The sequence below is a fragment of the Nycticebus coucang genome, chromosome 19 (assembly GCF_027406575.1).
Source record: "Nycticebus coucang isolate mNycCou1 chromosome 19, mNycCou1.pri, whole genome shotgun sequence".
Lineage (NCBI taxonomy): Eukaryota > Metazoa > Chordata > Mammalia > Primates > Lorisidae > Nycticebus > Nycticebus coucang.
This window is the reverse complement of record NC_069798.1, coordinates 35,726,145-35,752,049: the sequence shown is the minus strand read 5'-3', so window position 1 is coordinate 35,752,049 and position 25,905 is coordinate 35,726,145. Positions and strand designations below refer to the sequence as shown.

General features: G+C 38.1%; 1 protein-coding gene across 2 annotated transcripts in view; it reads right to left on the bottom strand.

The window, feature by feature from the left end:
- Positions 1-25,905, bottom strand: part of LOC128571597 (phosphatidylinositol 3-kinase catalytic subunit type 3) — a 198,844-nt gene that overhangs the window by 110,369 nt on the left and 62,570 nt on the right. For both annotated transcript variants that reach the window (XM_053571130.1, XM_053571129.1), the window contains 3 exons: positions 23,714-23,818; positions 22,021-22,113; positions 4,219-4,404 (listed from right to left, as the gene is read on the bottom strand). In XM_053571130.1, coding sequence (XP_053427105.1) covers positions 4,219-4,404; positions 22,021-22,113; positions 23,714-23,818 — 384 coding nt within the window. The remainder of the gene's footprint in view (positions 1-4,218; positions 4,405-22,020; positions 22,114-23,713; positions 23,819-25,905) is intronic.

Below are 25,905 nucleotides of genomic sequence, written 5' to 3'. Positions count from 1 at the left end.
TTTACCATGAATAGTAATTCAGTGAAAGGTTAAGTGGCTTATTATTTTTTATTCAAATATGTCAGGGAATACAAGCGACTATTAAAGCACCTTTATAACACCCATTTATTAATTGGAACAATAAACATCTGATTTTCTATTATCATATTTAAGATTTATGGCATCCAATAACCAGAGGCATAATTATATGTGTTTTCTTTATACAAAAGTATGTAACATAACAAAAAATTGATCAATATGTTTAATGACAAGTATACTTCTTTGAAGGTGTAAGTAATTCAGTTTTATTGCTAAACTTCATTCCCAATGATACTGAATCTATTAGCCTGTGTGTTTCCCAGTTACAGAAAAAAACTTAACCATATAAAGTAAAAAGGTCTGCATTTTTATTGAAGTCCTCAGGAAGGGAAATTCAGAAAATTTTCATCTTTCTAAGGTACTTACCGCCATCTGATTTGTTGGTCATTTGGTAGTCTATATTCAAACTATACTTTCCTTCATTTGTATGGAAATGAATTAACTTCAACAGTAAATACAAAATCTGTTTTCTCATTATACAATCACATCTTGAAAAATATAAAATTCCTCCAAGCGTGAAGGACATAAGCATTTGAGTAAAACAAAACAAAACAAAAAAACACCTTCAAGTTTCTATCTTAGGCAATTCCATAAAAAATTTGCCAAGAGCTATGAAATTTTAACTAGATGGTGATCACCATTTTTGTCAAGAACAAGTCACTTTGAACGATTCAGAGTGCAAATGCAAAGTGCTATGTCAAAATCACTCACTGACTTCCCATTTCTTACTGAATTAAATGTAACTATAGGCATTTTCAGTTAGAGACATGGGTTCTGCTTTTGCCTTCCCACCTACATATATATCATACTCCTTCCCACACTTTTCAACCTCTTTGTGTTCACTCATATTGCTCTCTCCACTTGGAATATAAACTCCACTGTAAATATTCTACACTTCCTTCAATGTCTACCTCAGAAAACATTTCCTCATTAAATTGCAATGCAGAAACTCTCTCCTTTTGAACTGCCCAGCGGTAAAAATATGACTTTAAAAATTTTAAATAAAATATCAGTAAACCAAAGACAGGTATTAGATTAAGATTTATAAGTACGTGGCTGGTAGAACATTAGGAAATCTATCAGCATACTTTCAGTACATTAACAAACTAAAGATGAGAGACTATATGATATAAACAGGTGCCAGAAGAGTCTGTAGCAACATATAGAAGCCATTCTGGACTTAGAAAGAGAGGAAGTGAGAGAGCAAGAAGGGTGAGAGGAAAAAAAGGAAAGAGAGAGACTTTCTAGACATAAACAAGAGCATTTAACTGAAACCAGTAAGAAACACATATTACAGAGTGAAATACTGAAAGGATTACCATAAAAATGAGCAACAAGGAAAGATGAACACTGTCACTGGCATAATAATAATAATGAAAGAAAATAATGTAAATTTAAAGAAAACATATACTGACATTTGTGAGATAGCATAATGCTGTACCTAGGAAAACATAAAACCCACTTAACAGTGATTAGAATATGAAATATCAATAAAGTGATTAGATAAAGCAAATATTATATATGTAACAAAGACTCAGTTTTCCTTTTAACTAACAAAGGTAAACAAAAGATAAATGCCACAGGGTAGTTCCATCATAACATTATTAGGGAATAAACGTAATTTATTTATTTATTTATTTATTTATTTATTTTTTTTGTAGAGACAGAGTCTCACTGTACCGCCCTCAGGTAGAGTGCCGTGGCGTCACACGGCTCACAGCAACCTCTAACTCTTGGGCTTACATGATTCTCTTGCCTCAGCCTCCCGAGCAGCTGGGACTACAGGCGCCCGCCACAACGCCCGGCTATTTTTTTTTTTGTTGCAGTTTGGCCGGGGCTGGGTTTGAACCCGCCACCCTCGGCATATGGGGCCGGCGCCCTACTCACTGAGCCACAGGCGCCGCCCAAACGTAATTTTTTTAAATAAGTAAAATTTTTAGAAAATTGAGGCATGAATGAATACAAAAATCGTATGTTGTCAGGAAGGAAGGTGTAATATCATAAAGGTGTAAATATTTTTCTAATATATAAACTTAAGGTAATTCCATTTCAGATTCTGATGCAGTTTTAAGCAAATGACATTATTCTAAAATTCAGAATAAAGAATAAATGTACAAAGATTATATAAATAATTATAAAAAAGGGAGATTTGTCTAACCATATATTTAAATTATTATAAAGCCATTATAATCTTTTTAAGGGTGATACAAAAACAAAAATAGTAGACTTATAGGGGATTATCACGAAACGTAAAAAGCATACCTCTTTTGGTCCCAAAATTCTAATGCCAGCAACTTACTTAAGAATATGGAAAAAAGGCTCAGCGCCTGTGGCTCAAGCGGCTAAGGTGCCAGCCACATACATCTGAGCTGGTGGGTTTGAATCCAGCCAGGGCCAGCCAAACAACAATGATGGCTGCAACCAAAAAAATAGCCGGGCATTGTGGCAGGCGCCTGTAATCCCAGCTACTTGGGAGGCGAAGGCAGGAGAATCACTTGAGCCCAGGAGTCAGAGGTTGCTATGAGCTGTGATGCCACAGCACTCTACCCAGGGCAACAGCTTGAGGCTCTGTCTCAAAAAATATATATAATAATAATAATATGGAAAAAAGAACATACAGATATATATACACTTAGTATACACATACATAAGTCTGTTCATTAAAGTAGTTATAGCTTTAAGTCCATAGGAATGTTCTAAAACACTTAATAAATATTATCAAATTGCTCTAAAAAAAATAATAATTATAGCAAAAAGATTAGAAATACTGCCTAGCAAAGGAAACTCACTGTTTGAGCAAATTAAAAAATACACTCAGTAAAATATGCTGCTATTTAAAAATAATGAGGCAGATATATAGTAGCGGTGTTCAAGACACGCTACCCCAAAATAGAACATCTTCACATTTAAATATTTTAAGCTGAAGGTCTCTGAAAAATAGCAGGTCCGGGAATGACTCCATGACCACCAGGAAAGCAAGTCATAAGACCCTTCCTATGCTAGAGGCATACTTATCCCCGAAGACAGAGACATGGAGAAAAACCGGAAGGAACAGGCTGTTTCTCCCTGTATACTACTCTTAGCTCACATGCTTTTGTCCTTTCACATTTTCCATGACTTCCCAATCTTCATCATACCTACAATAAAAATGCTCACACTTAACCATTTCTTTAGACCTTCCTTTCTTTGCAAACGTTCCTGTTTATGTAAAACCTAGGTTAAATAAATGTGTATGCTTTTTTCTTGAAGATCTATCCTTTGTTAAAGCCCCCTGCCAGAGAACCTAGAAGGATAGAAGGAAAAATACTTTTTTCCTTATAACAGGTGTCCATAAAATCCAGAATACAGGTAGTATTTTTCTTTTTCTACAGAAAAATGTAGTGCACTCTAAACTCCACAGGACAGAAGCTCCTGCCTCAGGACCTCACTCTATCTATCTCTCCATCTGGCTGTTCATTTGTATCCTTTAGAATATCCATTGCAGACTCAATGATGTTTACACAACAACCAAAAATCGGCCAAGGATGCATTTCTCAGAACACATCCCCATCATTAAGCGACACATGACTATATGAAAATAGTTAGCATAAAGTGTGAAATCTGCTTTCCTGAGGATTTAAAACACCTTCAGAAAATCAACATATACACGTAATTGTCAGCAGCTGAAAGTTTAAAGGGAGAATTTCAAGGAAAGTAAGATGACCATACATCTCTATGCTTTAAAGGCCCCAAGGGCTTTTCAAGGCTACAATTAAATGTGTCTTGTTGTATACTGACTGATAGAGGGGATCTGAATTATTCCCTAGCTGGTGCTGCATTAAACCATTTTTCATTAGAATTCATTTTTCCACACAGAGCAATACAAGCTCTGCTGCCAGGTAAATGTCCTGGGAGAGACTGTCCTATCATGTAACAGATAAGAAAGTAAATTTTCATTTCACAGAGGAGTCCTTGGAGGAATATTTTAATTTTCCTTCTGAAAACATACCTAGGATATCCTCTTCCCTTCTAAAAACCTCTCTTGGGTGTGTGAGCACACACATATGTGCTCCCTCTTTCTCTCATACATACGCAGATTCTATAATTAGGCTCTAGTTTAAAATTAACCCAGTTGAACAGGAGTAATGAATAATAACGTACCTCATCATCGGCCTGTCGCAACCGGGCAACAGCATAGCGCCTCACTGTTGGATTGGTATAATGAGAGGACAACAGCTCCAAGGAGTCCTCTACATCCATTGGCTTCCATTTTCCCAGAAGTTCTAAGGCCTGTTTGGCCTCCTGAGGTAGATCCCAATTAACACATTTCAAGAATTTTGTTAAAGCCTAAAATCACAAAAAAATTCTAAAATTAGAAATAAGAATCTATTCCCTAGGATAGAGAAAGTCAAGGATGAATAGGGAGAGTTCCATTGATGGCAAAGACAGAGTCAATGATAGACTACTTATGTCAACATGACACGAAGTTAAACATATGATCCTAGAGAAGTGCTGTATGACAGAAAAAAAGGTACGTTGCCCGTAACTTTACATTTTCCCTGCTATATACCACTTGCAGAGTGCTATAAATTTTAAAATATTTGACTTTTTATTATTTTAAAATGCCAGAGGCCTCAAACATGAAAATAGTTGAGACATGTCTCATGAACTCTAAGATGCCTTGGTAACAACCTTCATTTTACAACATCAGCTATGTGACAGGCCAGGCGCAGTGGCTCCATGTCCGTAATCCCAGCACTCTGGGAGGAGGAAGTGGGAGGATTGCTTTGGCTGAGGAGTTTGAGACCAGCCTGAGCAAGAGTGAGACTCCATCTCTACTAAAAATAGAAAAACTAACTGGGTGTGATGGCACATATCTGTAGTCCCAGCTACTTGGGAGTCTGAAGCAAGAGTATTGCTCGAGCCCAGGAGTTTGAAGTTGCTGTGAGCTGCCACAGCAGTCTACCCAGGGAGACAAAGTGAGACTATCTCAAAAAAAAAAAAAAAACAAAAACCCAAAAAACAAAAAAATTAGTGTTACACAAAACACCACAACCATTAGAGATGAGTCTCACAAGCCAACAAGGGTAGAGATTTCCACCACTAGTCTCAGTCTCTATCACCTCCCAAAATATGATTACTGATTTTCCTAGATATTTTCCCATGAGTACTCAAACAAATTAGAACAGAAAGGCAATCAAAAACTCAAAACACATTCATAAAAATAATTAAGTACAAAAAGCAGCAACAGGGCGGCGCATGTGGCTCAGTGAGTAGGGCATCGGCCCCATATACGGAGGGTAACAAATTCAAACCCGGCCCCGGCCAAACTGCAACAACAATAAAAAAAATAGCCGGATGTTATGGTGGGCACCTGTAATCCCAGCTACTTGGGAGGCTGAGGCAAGAGAATCGCCGAAGCCCAAGAGCGAGAGGTTGCTGTCAGCTGTGATGCCGGAACTCTCTACTGAGGGCAAAGTGAGACTGTCTCAAAAAAAAAAGCAGCAGCAAATAGTCTATGATTCAGTTAGCTGTTGGCAGCATTTTTCTTTCCCTTCTTTAGACAGGGTACAAGACTGTCAGTTAAGCAAATTACCATGGAGTGTATCACTTGTTTCATAAATAATAAATGCTCTTTTAAGAAAGGTACATGCATGGCTCAGCACCTATAGCATGGTGGTTATTTCACCAGCCACATACACTGAGGATGGCAGGTTCAAACCCGGCCCGGGCCAGCTAAACAACAATGACAACTGCAACAAAATATAGCCAGGCATGGTGGCAGGCAACTGTAGTCCAAACTACTTGGGAGGCTGAGGCAAGAAAATCACTTAAACCCAAGAGTTCAAGGTTGCTGCAAGCTGTGACACCACAGCACTCTACCAAGGGAAACATAATGAGACCCCATCCCAAACAAAATAAATAAATAAAATAAAAAAAAGAAAGGTACAAACTTATTTTCCATAAAGAGCAGAGCAACCCCTACTACCGATCTCCTAAATGAAAACACTTTCTTGGTTGAACCCAAGATGTTTTCTTCTTCTTTCCATTCCTCTAGGAATTTATCTGTGAATTATCTCTTGAACAGAATAACTTTAAAACTTTACATCCTTCCCTCCCCAAGTAAAATTTTTTATTAGTAATATTAATCAAGTTCTCAAAAACAATGTCCATTTGGACAACAAAACACAACTTAGGGTTACTGTGACACAAAATGAACTACGGTTCACTAAAATAAGAAAAACAGCACTATGATCTAGTCAAAGGCTTAAATCTTATACACATGTAAAACCTCAGGAAAGTTAAATGGCTTGCTCGTTGCCTCATAAAGAGAGTGAGCTAGACCCAGAACCCAGGCCCATCAACTCTCCACCAGCTGCTTCTCTCACCATAGTACTTCTTTGCCAGTGAGGCACTGCCATTCCCTAATTAGCTGAACTCATGAGCCTTGCAGCCATTACTTCACCAACAATAATATCCTAAATCTACTCCCTGTCCCTGTCAATTATTCCTAACAATATCTCCTGTACTTCCCCTCAGTCTGATTCTCATTATATAACCCATCTAGAGTTTGACACATCCTTCAAAGAACCTCAATAATAATTTCCCTTCTAAACATTTCACACGAACTCTTAGAAGCTCAAGTTGGGAGTGATGTTAGCACAAATTTTCCATTGTCAGCAGAAATTTACTCTACAACAGTACTGCCAAAAAGAAGCCCAATATTTACTTAAGCAATTCCTGGAACTAATTTCTAGAGTGGCCATTATATTTATGGACACCAAAACCATTTTGTTTTTATTTTAACTATAAAGAACCAAAAGAAAAACATCTTCATGTAACCTCTCATTGGAGAGAATGAGGGTAAATTTTGTCCCCCACACAAGGACAGCTTTCTAATACTTGAAGATGACAGCCATACCATAATAATGTGGTTTCAGATAGATGTCAGTCACCCTGGTTGAAAAATAAATAGATAGCATTGGCTGCTTTCTGAAAACATCCCATTGACACCTCTCACCACAATTTCACGGAACTCCCACTACTTTTTAATGCTTCAGCTCAGCCTATGCTATCTATGACTCCAAGTTGTGTTGACAAGCCTTTCTTATCATCTCAACCTAAACAGCTATAACTTCTTTAAAGCCAGCTTGTCAAAAACTCAAATTTTCCAGAAAGGTTTCAACAACTTTCAGGTAGCCCTTCATTTTGAAGTTGTCTCAATCTTGCTACTATCATTTTCAGGGGTCCTCAAACTGCGGCCCGCAGGCCACGTAAGGTGGTATGATTCTATTTGTTCCCGTTTTGTTTTTTTACTTCCAAATAAGATGCGTGCAGTGTGCATAGTAATTTGTTCATAGTTTTGTTTTATTTTTAATACTATACTCTGTCCCCAACAATTAAAAAAAAAGAAAATACTAGAGTCCGGCCCTCCAATGGTCTGAGGGACAGTGAACTGGCCCCCAATTGCCAAATGCTTTTGTGGGCATTTTTATCTCTACAACTGGAGTCTGCATTCCCCAAGGATAGCTAGCTGTCCATTTTCTCTACACCTCTCACACACCATTCAGTTTAATGCTTCCTCTCTCCATACAGAAAACAGATTGCCCTAATAAATTGTTCCATGAATTTATTTTGTACTTCCAAAATGTATTTCTAGCTCAAATATAGAAACAAGCAATACTTCTTAAATAACTAAAGTGAAAGCTTTTCCATTTCACAGTACATCAGCAGTCTTAATAGAGATGTGTGATGTGTACTTATTATAGGCAAATCTTACAACATGCCAATGTACTTAATTCAATAACTGAAACAATCTAACCCCTAGATTCTCAGATTTATAGGCTTTTTTTTTTGCCAAAGGTGTATCTATTTTATTGATCTTTTCAAAAAACCAACTTTTGGATTTACTGATCTGTTGTATAACTCTTTTGTTTTCAATTTCAAGTAATTCTGCTCTGATTTTGGTTGTTTCTTTTCTTCTGCTGGGTTTGGGGTCAGAGTGTTCTTCTTTCTCCAGTTGCTTCAGATGTCCCATTAAGTTAATAACTTCCTCTCTTTCTGTTTTCTTGAGGAAGGTTTGCAGTGCTATAAATTTCCCTCTTAGGACTGCCTTTGAAGTATCCCAGAGGTTCTGGTAACTCGTGTCTTCATTGTTGTTTTGTGATTTCCTTCTTAATCTCGTCTATCACCCATCTATCCTTCAGCAAAAGGTTGTTTAGCTTCCATGTTTTTATATGGATATGCAGGTTCCTGTTGTTATTGAGTTCAACTTTAATTCCATGATGGTCTGAAAAGATGCAAGGAATAATTTCTATTTTTTTTTTTTTTTTAATTTGCTGAGGTTTGATTTGGGGCCTAGGATGTGGTCAATTTTGGAGTATGTTCCAGGGGCTGATGAGAAAAATGTGTATTGAGATTTGTTGGGATGAAATGCTCTGTACATGTCTGTCTGTTAAGTCCAGATGTTGTATGGTTAAGTCTAAACTTTCTTTGCTTAGCTTCTTTTTGGAGGATGTATCCAGCACTGCTAAAGGGGTGTTAAAATCTCCACCTACTATGGAAGTGGAGGAAATTGAGTTGCTCATGTATGTTAGAGTTTCTCTTATAAACGGAGGTGCGTTCTGGTTGGGTGCATGAATATTAATAATTGAAATCTTATCAAGTTGAGTATTACCTTTAACAAATATGAAGTGTCCATCCTTATCCTTCCTTATTTCAGTTGGTTTAAAGCCTATTGCGTCTGCGAATAGGATTGCAACGCCTGCTTTTTTCTGCTTTCCGTTTGCCTAGAGTATAGATGACCATCCCTTCACCTTGAGTCTATATTTGTCTTTTAATGTAAGATGCGATTCTTGTATGCAGCAGATATCTGGCTTGAGTTTTTGTATCCACCCAGCCAACCTGTGCCTCTTTAGAGGACAATTTAAACCATTCACATTAATTGATAATATTGATAAGCCTTTCAAGAGGCTGGTGGACATTTTTAATCCTTTTGAGACTGTGGAAGTTGGAATTTGATCAAAACTTTCTGGGTGGGTTTACTTTTGTGGTGGAGGATTATGCTGGTCTTTATGGAGGATAGGTCTGAGAATATCCTGGAGAGCTGGTTTACTTGTGGCAAATTTCTTCAACATGTGAATGTCATTGAAGTATTTAATTTCTCCGTCATAAATGAAACTCAGTTTAGCTGGGTACAGGATCCCCGGTTGAAAGTTATTTTGTTTTAGGAGATTAAAAGTCGATGACCATCTTCTTCTAGCTTGAAAGGTTTCAGAAGAGAGAGCTGCAGTTATTCTAATGTTCTTGCCCCTGTAGGTGATGGTTTTCTTTCGTCTGGCTGCTTTCAGAATTTTCTCCTTCATATTAACTTTAGTGAAATTGATTATGATGTGTTTATTTGGGTTGGGTTGTGCTGGAGTTCTGAAACTGTCTGCAATCTGAATTTCAGAATCTCTTGGCATGTCTGGAAAGTTCTCCTTCATAATCTCATGGAGAAGAGACTGTGCCTTGTGAAGCCACTTCGTCGCTTTCGGGGATCCCTGTAAGACGAATATTGATTTTCTTTGAATTATCCCAGAGCTCTCTGAGAGAGTGATCTGTTTTTGCCCTCCATTTCTCTTCCTCTTTGAGAGTTTGTGAGCATTCGAAAGCTTTGTCTTCAATGTCAGAAATCCTTTCTTCTGCTTGCTCCATTCTGTTACTAAGGGATTCTACTGTGTTTCTCAGATCTTTGAGGGCTGCAACTTCTTGTCTCAATGTGTCAAAATCTTTGGTCATTTGGTCTTTGAATTCGTTGAATTCTTGAGATATCTTTTGGGTTACTGCTTGGAATTCTATCCAGATTCTGAATTCGATTTGTGACATCTCAGCTATTTGTTAGTGGATGGGATCTTGTGCTGTGTCTGCTGCATTGATCCTTGGGGGAGCTGATCTACTCTGATTTTTCATATTGCCAGGGTTTTTCTGTTGATTTTGCCTCATGATTGTTTTTCACCTTTGCCTCTGGCCATCCTCAGAGTTGGGGAGGTGTCTCTCCAGGATTAGACCCCAACGGCATCACTCTATTGTTGCTGGATCTTTGTAAGGAGTCAGATTTATAGGCTTATTAGTAAGATTTATAGAGCACACTGCTCCCAAAGAACATAAGGCACTGTGTAAGGAATTTCACAACTTTATAATGTTAAACGTCACAAATGTAACCAAGGAGGAGATAGAATAAAGAAGGGAACAAGGAGAAAAAGAATGAAAACCAAGTATAAAAACCTGAAGACAGTAATGATAATGGTGACAATTAACCCCAGGTCTTTTATAAGTGCTTTACTGATCCTCATAACGTAAAAGTAGAAGGTTCAAATGCAATTTTATCTCTAGAGTTTCCACAGGTAACTGGAGAGTACAGGCATTAGAGCCACAGTGTTTGGGTTCAAATTCCAATTGCTGGCTCCATCAAATAGCTGAGTCACTTACAACACATAATTTAACTTTTCAGGGACCTATATCATAGGATTGTGGTAAAGATTAAGTTACTACATGTAAAATGCTTAGAACAGTACCTTGCATATAATAAATACTCAGTAAAAGTTAATTATTTTATCAGTTACCATTGTTATTCTATTTCTGATAATGTTGAATCTATGGTCAAATGTTAACCTTATTACACTTAATACTATGTTTTACATTACAGTAATAAATATTGTCAATCTCCTTTCTGATCTTAAAATCTCCTGTTACTTATTTGTAGAATCACAGTCATGATCACTTTACAACGGAAAATACTATATTTATCATTTTTAATTTTAACTTCTACCAAGTCAATTATTAGACGTTTCTATTTTGTTGCTTTTCTAATACTTCCAGCTTGAAGTACTAAAAAATAAAAACATCTCTTCACAGTACTCTTCCACCTGTCATATTTCCTTACGTCAGGTTCAGGGCTCTTCCCCGGGAAACATTAACCCGCCTATACAGTTGTACAACCCACTTCCTACTGTTCCCTTTCATTCCCTTGCCCTCTGACACCATTCTCCAAGTCAGTCCATGAGCCTCCCAATTATGTCTCTTTCTTCATTCCAAGCTCTGCATCAATCTACTCCACCTTGTCTTCTTTAAAATATGACTTTCTGGTCGGGGCACAGGCTGGTGGAGTCGGTCACACTTGATCCTCAGTGAGCTGCATTTGGGTTCAGCGTCCCAGCATCGAGGGGAGCTGGGTCCTCCCAGGCTGGAGGGCCTGCCAACGCTGATTTGCTAAGAACTCCGATGGATCTTAACAGCACCATGGAGACTCCTGGAAGGTCACTCCTTGCTTCTTGGATTGTGGGGAATGAAGTAGGATCTCACCTCACTTGTTTTCAGGGGATCTTTTAACCGGGTTACAAGAGTTGGGATTCTTTGCCATCTGGAGTTTCTCTGTGTGCCTCTCTGAGCTCAGACCTGCCAGTTTGTGAGAGATGACGGATAATAACACGGATAATAACCCAGTAAGAGCTGAAGGCTCCCGTCCAGAAGGAGAGTTAAAGGACAGAACTTTAGCAAGCAAGCAGGCTGATTAGAGCTGCGCCAAGAGGGAAAGTTGAAGAACGCATATCAATCCTGCTTAGGCAAGCTGCAACTCCAAGGATACAAACAAAAGGTACAAAATCCATCACCACGCGGATGGGAGTCCCCTCCCCCATGAGTACAGCACAAAGTACCCCATAAACAAACGAGCAGACTTCAAAAGTTCTGACATTATACTCCACAGGAGAGACCCTCTAAAAACTGGACCTACTTCCCCTACTAGGGTGCCAGGGCGCTCTCCTGCCAGGCACAAAACTGTGTACAATTGTATATTCTCTACCTACAATTCTGAGCTCCCAGCACTCCCCTCAACTCTCACTCTGAGGTCTGGAGGCCTGCCTCCCAGGAGTCCAGATTCTCGGGTGATTTCTTGAGGGGTGTGGACAGGGCATGGACTGCAGCTGGTCAATGCTGAGTCTGTGGCACGGAAGTGAGGAGAGGATGGCCGGCTGAGACGGAACCACATCGGAGTAGTGGTGCCTGCAGCCGTTTTTGGCAATAGGGCGAACCACTGGATATTCTGGAGTCACACCCCTGTCTCTCTGGGCAACAAGAGGAGGCCGGGCATCTTCTCAATTGGCAACCACCAGTGGAACAGATCTGGGACGAAAGCGCAGGGCCCCTGAGTAACGGTTTGCCTGAGGCAGTACCAGCCTGGGTGGAGCGTGGGGACTAGAAAACGCACGTGCAGTGCTGGCTCACTCATAGGGTGGGGCTGACCCAGAGGACCACTTTACGGAGCCTAAGATGCACCTGACCCCCAAGGGATCATCAGCCTAGACAAAGGAAGTTAGGAGACTAGAACCAATAGCGAACCATGCTGCGAATACAAACCTGCAGCAGCAAAGACAGGGCCTGAGGTGCAGGTTCTATGAACTCAAAACAGCTTCTCTTCTGCAGGGGAATTTAGCCGAGACAGAAACAAATTCCGCAAAGTTGTTCTGTTCGGTCAGTAACATCAATCAGGGGCAGGGCTAGAACTGAGTGAACAGCCCCCAGCCTCCATCAAGCGCCGGAGGTTGTCAGGCCTCACCGCCCCTTGCCACATAGGCGCAGAGAGAAGTCTGGCTGAGGAGACATAGATTTCATTGTGATTCAGGCAAGTGGAAACCCCTGGAGTATCTGCTCATTGGAGGCAACTGGGTCACAGCCCTGTGGGGTTATCAATGACTGGATGTGACAGAGGTGAGGAAGGAGGCATTGACCTTCCTACACGTATCTATTTCCTGGGTGGGTCCTCCTGCCTCATGGAGCACCGGAGCAAGTCATATTTGAGTTGTCAACAGACCCCTGCGATCTAGGTGCCAGAGACCTTTTAAACTCTTCTACCTGAGACAAGTGCTGACTGAGACAAATGATTTGGACCTCTTGAACTGAACCGATCACCAGAGGACGATCCAAGTGGTGCCCTGGGTGTGTGGTTGTCAGAAGGTTTGATTTTCCTTTTCCAATTGTTGCCTGTGGGGGGTTTACTTAATTGCTCATATTTGTCCACAGTTGAGACTTCAACCCAGAGTAACTGTTTCACTAGGGTCAAACAGAGACCAGCTGAAAACAAGACAGAGCCACTTAGCCCCACCATATCAAAGAAGTCCCCAGTTTCTCAGGCCATAGCACTGTACAGGTCCTCAGCAAAGCTCCAGGGAAAAAGTCAAATGGTGTAAAATAATCATGGGGAACAATCAGCGGAAAAACTCTGGTAACATTAATGACCAGAGTAGATCAACAACCCCCCCCCCACAAAAAAAAAAAGATATGGCAGATGTAACTGAAGATCCAATTCATAAACAGATAGCCAAAATGTCAGAAATCGAATTCGGAATTTGGATTACAAACAAGATTAATAGAATGGTAGAAAATTTGGAAATAGAAATTCGAGGAAAAATTCAAAAGTTGTCTTAAGAATTCAACAAATTTAAAGACAAAATCACCAAAGATTATGACACATTGAAGCAAGAATTTGCAGTCCTCAAACACCTGAAAAATACAATAGAGTTCGCTCAGTAACAGACTGGAGCAAGCAGAAGAAAGGATATCTGACATGGAAGACAAAGCTTTTGAACGCTCCCAAACTCTCAAAGAGGAAGAGAAATGGAGAGCAAAAACGTATCATTCCCTCAGAAAGCTCTGGGATAATTTAAAGAAGGGTAATATCCACCTCACTGGAATCCCTTGAAAGCTATGAAGTGGCTTCAGAAGGCACAGAGGCCCTTCTCCACGAAATGATGACAGAGAATTTACCAGACACACCAAGAAATTCTGAAATTCAGATAGTAGACAGTTTCAGAACCCTAACACAACTCAACCAGGATAAGACAACCCCCAGGCACATCATAACTAACTTCACTAAAGTTGAAGGAGAAAATTCTGAAAGCAGCCAGACGAAAGAAATGCATTACATACAAAGGGAAGAATATTAGAATGACTGCAGATCTCTCTGCTGAAACTTTTCAAGCCAGAAGAGGGTGGTCATCGACTTTTAATCTCCTAAAACAAAATAACTTTCAACCACGGATCTTTTATCCAGCTAAACTGAGTTTCATTTATGATGGAAAAATTATATACTTTAATGACCTACACACGTTGAAGAAATCTGCCATAACCAAACCAGCTCTTCAGGATATTCTCAGACCTATCCTCCATAATGACCAGCACAATCCTCTCCCACAAAAGTAAACTCACTCAGAAACTTTTGATCAAACTCCAACTTCCACAGTGGCGAAAGGATTAAAAATGTTCACTGGACTTTTGAAAAACTCGATCCCCAAAATTTTACCAGACTTATCTATATTCTCCATTAATGTGAATGGCTAAAACTGTCCTCTAAAGAGGAACAGGTTGGCTGACCGGATACAAAAACTCAGGCAATACATTTGCCGCATACAAGAATCACATCTTACCTTAAAAGATAAATACAGACTCAGGGTGAAAAGATGGTCAACCATATTTCAGGCAAATGGTAATCAGAAAAAAGCAGGTGTTGCAATTCTATTTGCAGACACAATAGGTTTTAGACCAACAAAAGTAAGGAAGGATAAGAATGGTCACTCTATATTTGTTAAGGGTAATGCTCAATAGGATGAGATTTCAATTATTACTATCTATGCACCCAACCAGAATGCACCTCAGTTTAAAAGAGAAACTCTAACAGACATGAGCAACTTGATTTCCTCCAGCTCCCTAAATCTCAGAGATTTCCACACTCCTCTGCCAGTGTTGGATAGATCCTCTAATAAGCTGAGCAAAGAACTGTTGGATTTAAACCTAACCATCCAACATTTGGATTTAGCATCATCTACAGAACATTTCATCCCAACAAAACTGAATACACATACTTCGCATCAGCCCATAGAACATACTCCAAAATCAATCACATCTTATGTCACAAGTCTAACCTCAGTAAATTTAAAGGAATAGAAATTATTCCTTGCATCTTCTCAGACCACCATGGAATAAAACTTGAACTGAATAACAACAGGAATCTGTGTACTCATACAAAAACATGGAAGTTAAATAACCTTATGCTGAATGATAGCTGGGTCAGAGATGAGATTAAGAAGGAAATTGCCAAATTTTTGGAACAAAACGACAATAAAGACAGGAATTATCAGAACCTCTGGGATACCGCAAAGGCAGTATGTCCCTAAGAGGGACATTTATAGCACTGCAAGCCTTCCTCAAGAGAACGGAAAGAGAGGAAGTTAACAACTGAATGGGACATCTCAACCAAATGGAAAAGGAAGAACATTCCAACCCTAAACCCAGTAGAAGAATAGAAGAAATAACCAAAATTAGAGCAGAATTAAATGAAATTGAAAACAGAAGAATTATACAGATCAATAATTCAAAAAGTCGGATTTTTGAAAAGGTTAATAAAATAGATAAACCTTTGGCTAACCTAACCAGGATAAAAAGAGTAAAATCTATAATCTCATCAATCAGAAACAACATAGAAGAAAAAACAACAGAGTCCTCAGAAAATCAAAAAATCATTAATGAATATTACAAGAAACTTTACTCTCAGAAATACGAAAATCTGAATGAAACTGACCAATATTTGAAGCATGTCACCTTCCAGGACTTAACCAGAATCAACTGGAAATGTTGAACAGGCCTATATCAAGTTCGGAAATAGCATCAACCATACAAAATCTCCCTAAAAAGAAAAGCCCGGGACCAGATGGCTTCAAGTCAGAATTCTACCAAACCTTTAAAGAAGAACTAGTGCCTATATTACTCAACCTTTTCCAAAATATAGAAAAAGAAGGAAGACTACCAAACACCTTCTATAAAGCAAACATCACCCTGATCCCCAAACCAGGAAAAGACCCAACAAGAAAAGAAAATTATGGACCAATATCACTAATGAATATAGATGCAAAAATATTCAACAAGATCCTAACAAACAGAATCCAGCAACACATCAAACAAATTATACATCAGAAACAAGTCGGTTTTATCCCAGGATCTCAAGGCTGGTTCAATATATGTAAATCTATAAATATAATTCAGCACATAAACAAATTAAAAAACAAAGACCATATGATTCTCTCAATTGATGCTGAAAAGGCTTTTGATAATATCCAGCATCCCCTCATGATCAGAACACTTAAGAAAATTGGTATAGAAGGGACTTTTCTTAAACTGATAGAGGCCATCTACAGCAAACCCACAGCCAATATCGTATTGAATGGAGTTAAATTGAAATCATTTCCACTCAGATCAGAAACCAGGCAAGGCTGCCCATTGTCTCCACTGTTCTTTAACATTGTAATGGAAGTTTTAGCCATCACAATTAGGGAAGAAAAGGTGATCAATGGTATCCATATAGGGTCAGAAGAGATCAAACTTTCGCTCTTCACAGACGGTATGATTGTATACCTGGAAAGCACCAGGGATTCTACTACAAAACTCTTAGAAGTGATCAAGCAATACAGCAGCATCTCAGATTACAAAATCAACATACATAAATCGGTAGCCTTGATATACACCAACAATAGTCAAGGTGAGAAAACAGTTAAGGACTGTATTCCATTCACAGTAGTGCCAAGGAAAATGAAATATTTGGGAGTTTATCTAACAAAGGCCATAAAAGATCTCTATAAAGAGAACTATGAAACTCTAAGAAAAGATACAGCTGAAAATGTTAACAAATGAAAAAACATACCATGCTCATGGCTGGGAAGAATCAACATTGTTAAAATGTCCATATTACCCAAAGCAATATACAATTTTAATGCAATCCCTATTAAAGCTCCGCTGTCATTCTTTAAAGATCTTGAAAAAATAATACTTCGTTTTATATGGAATCAGAAAAACCCTCAAATACCCAAGACATTACTCAGAAATAAAAACAAAGCAGGAGGAATCACGTTACCAGACCCGAGACTATACTGTAAATCGAAGGTGATCAAAACAGCATGGTAACTGGCACAGAAACAGAGAGGTAGATATCTGGAACAGAATAGAGAACCAAAAGATGAACCCAGTTACTTACTGTTATTTGATCTTTGACAAGCCAATTAAAAACATTCAGTGAGGAAAAGATTCCCTATTTAACAAATGGTGCTGGGTGAACTGGCTGGCGACCTGTAGAAGATTGAAACTGGACCCACACCTTTCACCATTAACTAAGATAGACTCTCACTGGATTCAAGATTTAAACTTAAGACATGACACTATAAAAATACTAGAGGAGAGTGCAGGGAAAACCCCTGAAGAAATCGGGCTGGGCGAGTACTTTATGAGGAGGACCTCCAGGGCAATTCAAGCAGCTTCAAAAATACACTACTGGGACCTGATCAACTCCAAAGCTTCTGCACAGCCAAGAACACGGTAAATAAAGCAAGCACACAGCCCTCAGAATGGGAGAAGATATTTGCAGGTTATGTCTCCGACAAAGGTTTATTAACCAGAATCCACAGAGAACTCAAACGTACAAGCAAGAAAAGAAGAAGTGATCCCGTCTCAGGCTGGGCAAGGGACTTGAAGAGAAACTTCTCTGAAGAAGACAGGTGCATGGCCTACAGACATATGAAAAAAATGCTCATCATCCTTAATCATCAGAGAAATGCAAATCAAAACTACTTTGAGATATCACCTAACTCCAGTAAGATTAGCCAATATCACAAAATCCCAAGACCAGAGATGTTGGCGTGGATGTGGAGAAAAGGGAACACTTCTACACTGCTGGTGGGAATGCAAATTAATACATTCCTTTTGGAAAGATGTTTGAAGAACACTTAGAGATCTAAAAATAGACCTGCCATTTAATCCTATAATTCCTCTACTAGGTGTATACCCAAAAGACCAAAAATCACATTATAACAAAGATATTTGTAACAGAATGTTTACTGCAGCCCAATTCATAATTGCTAAGTCATGGAAAAAGCCCAAGTGCCCATCAATCCATGAATGGATTAGTAAGTTGTGGTATATGTACACCATGGAATACTATGCAGCCTTAAAGAAACATGGAGACTTACCTCTTTCATGTTTATATGGATGTAGTTGGAACATATTCTTCTTAGTAAAGTATCTCAAAAAATGGAAGAAAAAGTATCCAATGTACTCAGCCCTACTGTGAAACTAATTTATGGCTTTCATACGAAAGCTGTAACACATTTATAACCTAAGAATATGGGGAAGAGGGAGAGGCAGGGGAGGGAGGGGGGAAGATGGGCAGAGGGAGGGTGATTAGTGGGATTACACCTACGGTGCGTCTTACAAGGGTACATGTGAAACTTAGTAAATGTAGAATATATATTCTTAACACAATAAGAAAATGCCAGGAAGGCTATGTTAACCAATGTGATGAAAATATGTCAAATGGAAGGCAGTGTATGGTGCCCCATGATCGCATTAATGTACACAGCTATGATTTAATAATAAAATACATACATAAATAAATAAATAAAATATCACGTTAAGACACATTTTCCTACTTTAGTGTTTCCTATTCCAGTGAACTCCAACTCATGAGGATGGAATTCAAGGCTAGTCGCAATTGGATGCCACAGTTTTTTATTTCATAATCATTTATATAAAACTTTCTATCTTTAGAACCTAACAAACTGCCTTACTCATGCTTTTCTTCCCCATGAAAAATGATCATCAAATTAAAAATGCCACTTTGTTCAAACTTTAAGGCAAGTTTACCAAGACAGTGTCCCTTAATCAATTACTATCCTATACGTCCCCATTTTTATTCTGTGTAAAGAGTCTTACTCTAAAACAATTTTCATTTTTATGAATACAGTGACATGATACCTCAAAGTCCAGAGTCCCATATATATGGCCTATATGTCAGGTGAAGAGTTGATGACAAACGCTTGCTGAACTAAATTCCTTTTTGCTATGGTTCACCATCAACTTCTTGTCAGAAGACAAAAATCTGATAACTGTCTTGATGTCACTGCCTCAGAGCAGCCTTATAGGAACATGCAATGTATCTCTCTATTATCTTCATTGTATGTGACTCTTCCTATTATTTTTGTCCCTTTATCATAATCAAAGGTACAGAATCAATATCATTTATTTTTAACTAACATTTTTATGAAAAGAAATGCTGGTTTTGAAACATTACAATATTCACATTTTAGGTTCCACAGAAATGAGTCCCCGCCTATCTGTCATGGACCACAAATTAAATGCTTCATAAAGTTAAATGGTTTTTGTTTGTTGCTTTTTCTGAAACAGAGTCTCACTCTACTGCCCTGGGTGGAGTGTAGGGGCATCATCACAGGTCATTACAACCCCATCTCCTGGGCTCAAGCAATCCTCCTGCCTCAGCCTACAAGTAGCTGTGACCATAGGCGCATGCCACCACGCCTGGCTAATTTTTTCCATTTTTGGTAGAGACAGGGTCTTGCTCTTACTCAGGCTTGTCTTGAACTCCTGAACTCAAGCCATCCTCCCACCCTGACCTCCAAGAATGCTACAATTACAGGTGTGAGCCACCACTCCCAGACACCTAGACAACATTATCACTGTGAACTTTTTAGGTACATGAAGTCCAGACTAGAGAGTTTTCATTTGAAATACTTAAGACAGGTCATTTAAAATACAAAAGGTATTACAGGAAGACTGAATTTAATTAAAAAATAAAAAGTAGAACTTTGTAAGAGACATTCCTCCAATATGTTTTCTGAGCACTACCTTCTTTTTCCTAGGAAAGTATTTCAGCCCTAAGGCCTAAATGCCAAATAAGTAAGTTACAATTTCTAAGGGTCGGAGACCGAAATAACTTTTTTGTGTAAATAAATTAAGGGTCATGGGTTTAAGAACCCTTGTTTTCCACAAAACCCATTTTAAATTATTACCAAGATACAAATGTGGCTATGTGAATAATTCCTTTGGGCACTTCAAAGCCTATCAATAAAGCTTTTTGAATAGCCTTATCAAAAGGGACTATGGAACATTAAAACATATTGTTCACTCTACTCTGGTGGTCATAAGAATCCTCTAATATGTCCTGAAAAATGAAGTTTCATTACTCACCTTTCGAAAACTTGAAATCAGCTAGTTAAATGAAACTTGTCACATACTTTATATCACTTGAGCATTTTATTTCTTTTGCATGTATCTAGAAGTAATTGAATTTCAGTGGGAAGTGGCTACTTGTTTAAACAAACAATTTTTCTTGCAAGCCTTTCTATCTCAGGAAATTCTGCTCTATAAATCTATTCTATGCTTCTTGAATCTATACATTCTAACAAGTTTAATTCAATATCTCAGTGTGTATTTTTAGATGACACTGTACTGAATTCAAGATGCAAAATCTGTGACCAGGGTTATTCTTCATTAACACAGTATCATGATAATCACTCGAGCATTTTATAAAACACAAAATCACAAACTTGTGTTTCTACTAATGAGTATTTCTTTTTGTTCAGTGATGAGGAGAATAACATTCAAAGCTATGGTAAATTTAAAATTCCTCTCTCATTCCTATTATAGATATAAAGAAGAATAAGTATGATTCATCTTGAAAAATTACCCAAGGCATCGATAAATGATAAAAAGGAAAAGCTGAAGAGTTAACGAGGAGCTGTAAACAGTTTTTATCATTACTTTAGAAACTAAAAGAAATACAAGTGGTTCAGAAAACAAGTTAAAACAAAGTAAAGACCATCTCACGCGACTGCAAACATTAATTCATTCACTTATTCTTACATAATTATATAACATCTTCATGACAGATATTAATTTTCCTAATGCTCCTCTGTTCCACCTCTAATGCTCTTCAGAATTCCTGCTAAGGCATGTCCATGATGTTGCAAATGTTTTCTCTATATCTTTACTGAGTTCCCCTTATTCTAATTCATAAATATGAGCATATCAATTAAGAGGCCGCATTTATTTATAAGTGCTGTGATTCCATATGGGTTCCTTAATATCTCTAAGACTCAATTTTCCTCAGTTGTAGAACAGTGAAAATAATATGTACTAATAATACAGAGCTATTACAAGATTTAAAGGATTCCTGGTATATAGCGGTTGTTTAATAAACACTGGCTGTTATTATTACACCTTAAGAGTTATAACCTTGGATTTCTTTTCTTAGATTTTACAGACTATTTTAAGAACTAAAAGAGATAAAGTTCATGGTCCTGTGATCATGTCATATTAAATATGAGTAAACTAAAGTTTACATAGATACAGTAATTTGGCTACAGTCAAAAAGCTTCTTAGTGGCAACTCTGAGTCTCAAAACCAAGTCTGCCGGCTCACATTTTACACTGACTACTTCATTGTAATTCTCTCTCCAGAAACATAATCTGCTTCAGAGTTTCACTATGGAGAGCAAATGTTTAGCCCTGACCTAGCCCCTCTCTTGCATGCCACTCCACCAACTTGATTTTCAAATTTCAAATTGTATTCTTCATACTCTCCTACCAGCCACATCTCCTCTAGAATAATGTAGTGTAGTTCTTGTAATGGTGTAAGTATTTTCCTAGTCACCCAGGCTCAAAGAGTTAAAAAGAATGAGACAAAAGAATAAATAAGACAGGATGTGCCTACTAGGTGCCACTGTGTACTCTGCCAGCTTATTTACCCATATTATCTTACTATAAAGGACAGTTGTCTCCATTAGAAAAATAAGAAAACCAAGTTTCAAAAATGATTTGCTTCATCCTACCTCATAAGTATAAGATGTGATGCCGGAAAATAAACGGAAGTCTGATATCAAAACCCATTCACGTACCATGTACACAACAGTGAACAGGTACATGTATCACTGTATTACCTTTGTAATTTTTAAAAAATTGAATATGTCATATATTTCTCTGCAATTTTTTTTAAGGTGACGACTCTATATATCCATGGCAGTTCCCTCATCTGATCATTAGTAACAGTCTGGAGATATATCGGACACATGAAAATTTCTAAGGCACTCACTTTTTCTTGATTAGTAAGATAATATCTAAACTTCCAAACAAGATCTTGTTCTTCATACGTAAGTTGCTTGGTTGGTGGATAACTCACAATAATCTACAACAAAGAAGAAAAAGAACTAATTTTATCAACGATATAATTCCTATATATCTCCATTTCACCTACAAATTTTCATTTCAATATTTCTATATTAGAATTCTAATATAAAAAAAATGTATATCCTGCCAATTAAGAGTTAAATTTGTTACACTTATCCATCTAAAAAGTGTATTACTAGAATGTGAGGGCTCAGCGCCTCACACCACATAGTGAGGGCTCACCAGCCACATACACCAGAGCTTGCGGGTTCGAATCCAGCCCGGACCAACCAAACAACAATGACAACTACAACCAACAAATGGCCGGGCATTATGGTGGGTGCCTGTAGTCCCAGCTACTTAGGAGGCTGAGGCAAGAGAATCACTCAGGCCCAGGAGTTGGGTTGCTGTGTGCTGTGATGGCACGGCACTCTACCCAGGGTGACAGCTTGAAGCTCTGTCTTAAAAAAAGAAGAATGTGAGGAGAAAAGAAATAAGAAAGTCATACTCCATATAAAAGTATGTAATAACAGAACTCATTTAATTAAACCAAAACAAAACAAATTAAAATACAACATCCTCACATACCAAAAAAAAAGGAAAAACAAATAGTAAACTCTTCTCTTGTCAAGCCAATGTACACCATAATGCCTGTGTACATACAAAGCCCTTTTGCAGGCAATGTCTTTTTTTTTTTTTCCCCCCCAGCTAGGGCTGGGTTTGAACTGGCCACCTCTAGCATATGGGGCCAGTACCCTACTCCTTTGAGCCTCAAGAGCCGCCCAGCAATGTCTTTTATAAGCTTTTTTTTTTTTTTTTTTTTTTTGAGACGTCTCATTTAGTCACCCCAGGTCAAGTGCCGTGGTGTCATAGCTCCTAGCAACCTCAAAGCTCAAGTGATTCCCCTGCCTCAGCCTTTCAAGTAGCTGGGACTACAAGGCACCACCTGCCTATTTTCAGAAACAGGGTCTTGCTGTTGCTCAGACTGGTCTCAAACCCGTGAGCTCAGGTAATCTACCCGCCTTGGCCTCCCAGAGTGCTATGATTACAGGAATGAGCCAGTACACCTGGCCCCAACAGGTTGTATCTTATTCTGAGAATGCTATATAAGGAAAGTGCAGTAGAACCTCTGTAAGTTGACCAGCCCACGGACTATAACAAACTGGTCAACAAACAGAAGTGGTCAACATAAGGAACTAGGCCTACTGTACTAATAATAATGTACTTTTGGTGTATGTCTAGTCTATGAAAATTAGGCCAACTTAATGAGGTGGCCAATGTAGGGAGGTGGTCAACAATGAAGGTTCTACCATATATACTATTTGTATCTGTCTTCAAAACTAATAAATTGACTAAAAGCCCCTAAATCAGAGGTTCTCAACCTTCCTAATGCTGCAATGTATTTTCATTATTAAAAAGGGGTCATGACCCACAGGTTGAGAACCGCAGCCCTAAATGATAATAGAACTACAGAGATGTGAAATTGTTGACATTATGCAGGGTTTATCATCCTGGAAAAAATGTACATCAGAATTTTGAAGTGAAACGATATATCAGCTATACCCAAAATCCCAAAATAAGCATTTATTTTTATATTAATAGTTCATAAATTATCTTACATTTAATTGATCTCTGGTGGCAGCATTGGGTTTGAGATCATGGTCAGAAGGTCCACTTCTTAAACTCCGGGCAAGCTTGTGGTGTTTGCTCTCTACTAAATTCTCCTACAGATTATTTAAAAATATTAATTGAGAATACAACTTCACCAAAAAGAAATTCAACAGCCAGTCAGAAATATAAAAGTAAATAGGTATTTATTTAAGACCATTTTATAATACTTAAATGTCTTATTCTGATACAGCTTTAACCTCCTAGTAAACTTTAAAAGTATGTACCCATTTCAAGATTGGGAAACTAAGTATGACTCCAACTCCCATAGTGTCATAATACTCATATGTAGGCATGCCATTCTAGCTTCTTAAAATAGCTACCTTTCACTCTCCACATAGTCAAGGTTTTCCAATCCTCCATCCTCTCAAATCCTACATAGGAACTATGAAGGTATTAAGTGTATTCCTGTAATATCCTCAAGTGACCTTTTCTCTAACTTTTCATACTCTTTCTCCCATTATCTCTTGTTTTGATTTAGGGTTCAGCCATTAGTACCTGCTTTAATGACCTCTATTTACCTTGTCTAGTTTGTCTCTTTTACCATATTTTTCTGTGTATAATGTGCACTTTTTCGCCCAAATTTTTGAGGGAAAAATAAGTATATGCATTATACCTGGGTAGTACTAATTCTGTATATATATGTTTTTAATTCTTTTATTTGTGCTTGTGTGTTAAAAAGTATAAATCTAGAACACAATAACGGCATCTAAATGCAAAATAATAGTCTGGAGGATGGTAATGGGTTTTGCTGAAATTAGGACAAACTCGCAAGAGAAGCATTTTCCACCAATGAAGAACAATGTATTTTTCTTCATATACTTCAGCCAGAAGCTAGCAAGCGAGCTGATATTTTTACAAAAATTATCAAAAAATCTCTTGGAAAATACTGAAATGGCTTTTGCACACTGCAAGCTTTAAGTTGACAGTTATTAAATATGCTAAAAAGCATGGCAACAAAGCTGCTGAGAGATAATCTGGACCTCCTCCCACAAAGAGCTGCATCAGATGGTGGAGCCAACAGGAAGAAAAGCTTCTTCATGTGCCAAGACAAAAGGCAGAAATGAGAGGAAAAACTTCAGAGTGGCTCAGGTGAAGCAGGAGGTCAAGACTGGACTCTGGAGCAGCGTCAAACTGAGATCTCTGTTTTGACTAAGACAATACAAGAAAAGTATAAAAAGATAACATAAAAAAAAATGGATGATTTTGGGGGGACATCTAAATGGTGTTCTTACTTTATGAAGAGAGGTCTGACCATGAGGACATGAATAAAATTTGACCCAAAATTTCTAGCAGCCCGTGAGAATCAAGTTTTGGAATTTTATTCTCATGTTATCAATCTTCAAAGGACTTAAACTTTGAGTTGTGCCAATCACCAATATGTGTGAGGTTTCATTGGCATTTGATATGCCATCCAACAGAACTGTGATGTCAAAGGAACAAAGACCGTGGCTGTTAAAAAGTAGTGGACATGAGAAAACGTATGTATTTCACTGTTGTTCCAGCCCTTTGTGCAGATGGGGCAAGGTTCCAACCATGATCATCTTTAGAGGAAAACCATTTCTGAAAGAAAAGACTCCAAGTGGAGTCATTGTCCACGTGGGTGAAAAAAGATGAGTGAATGAAGAAGGCATGAAAACCTGGTTTAACAAACTCTACTCGTGAAGGCCTGGCTGATTACTTAAAAAAACAGCTTTGCTTGTTTTCAATCACTTCAAAGCCCAAGTTACTTAAAGTGCAAGAGCAATCACTGTAGACTTGAAAACCTAACTTGCTATGAAACCTCCTGGGATAACTAACCAACTGCAACTTCTTGATATGTAGGCAAACAAGCCATTTAAGGCTTTAATGAAGAAAGAGTGGACATCGTAGATGCAGTCAACTGGTAATAATTTAACACCTACAGGCAGAATCAAGAAGGTATCCATTGTCCAGGTTTCTGACTAGGTCCTAAGATCATGAAATGGTGTCAAGAAGGAAGTGATTATGAAATTGTTTAAAAACAATTTTTAAACAATTTTAAAAACAATTAAGGATGGAAGTGAAGATGATGAAATTTACCGTGATGAGGAAAGAGACTCAGAAGATTATCAGCAATGTAAAAATTGAAGAAGATAATCTTTCTGATATTGAGGGTGACAAA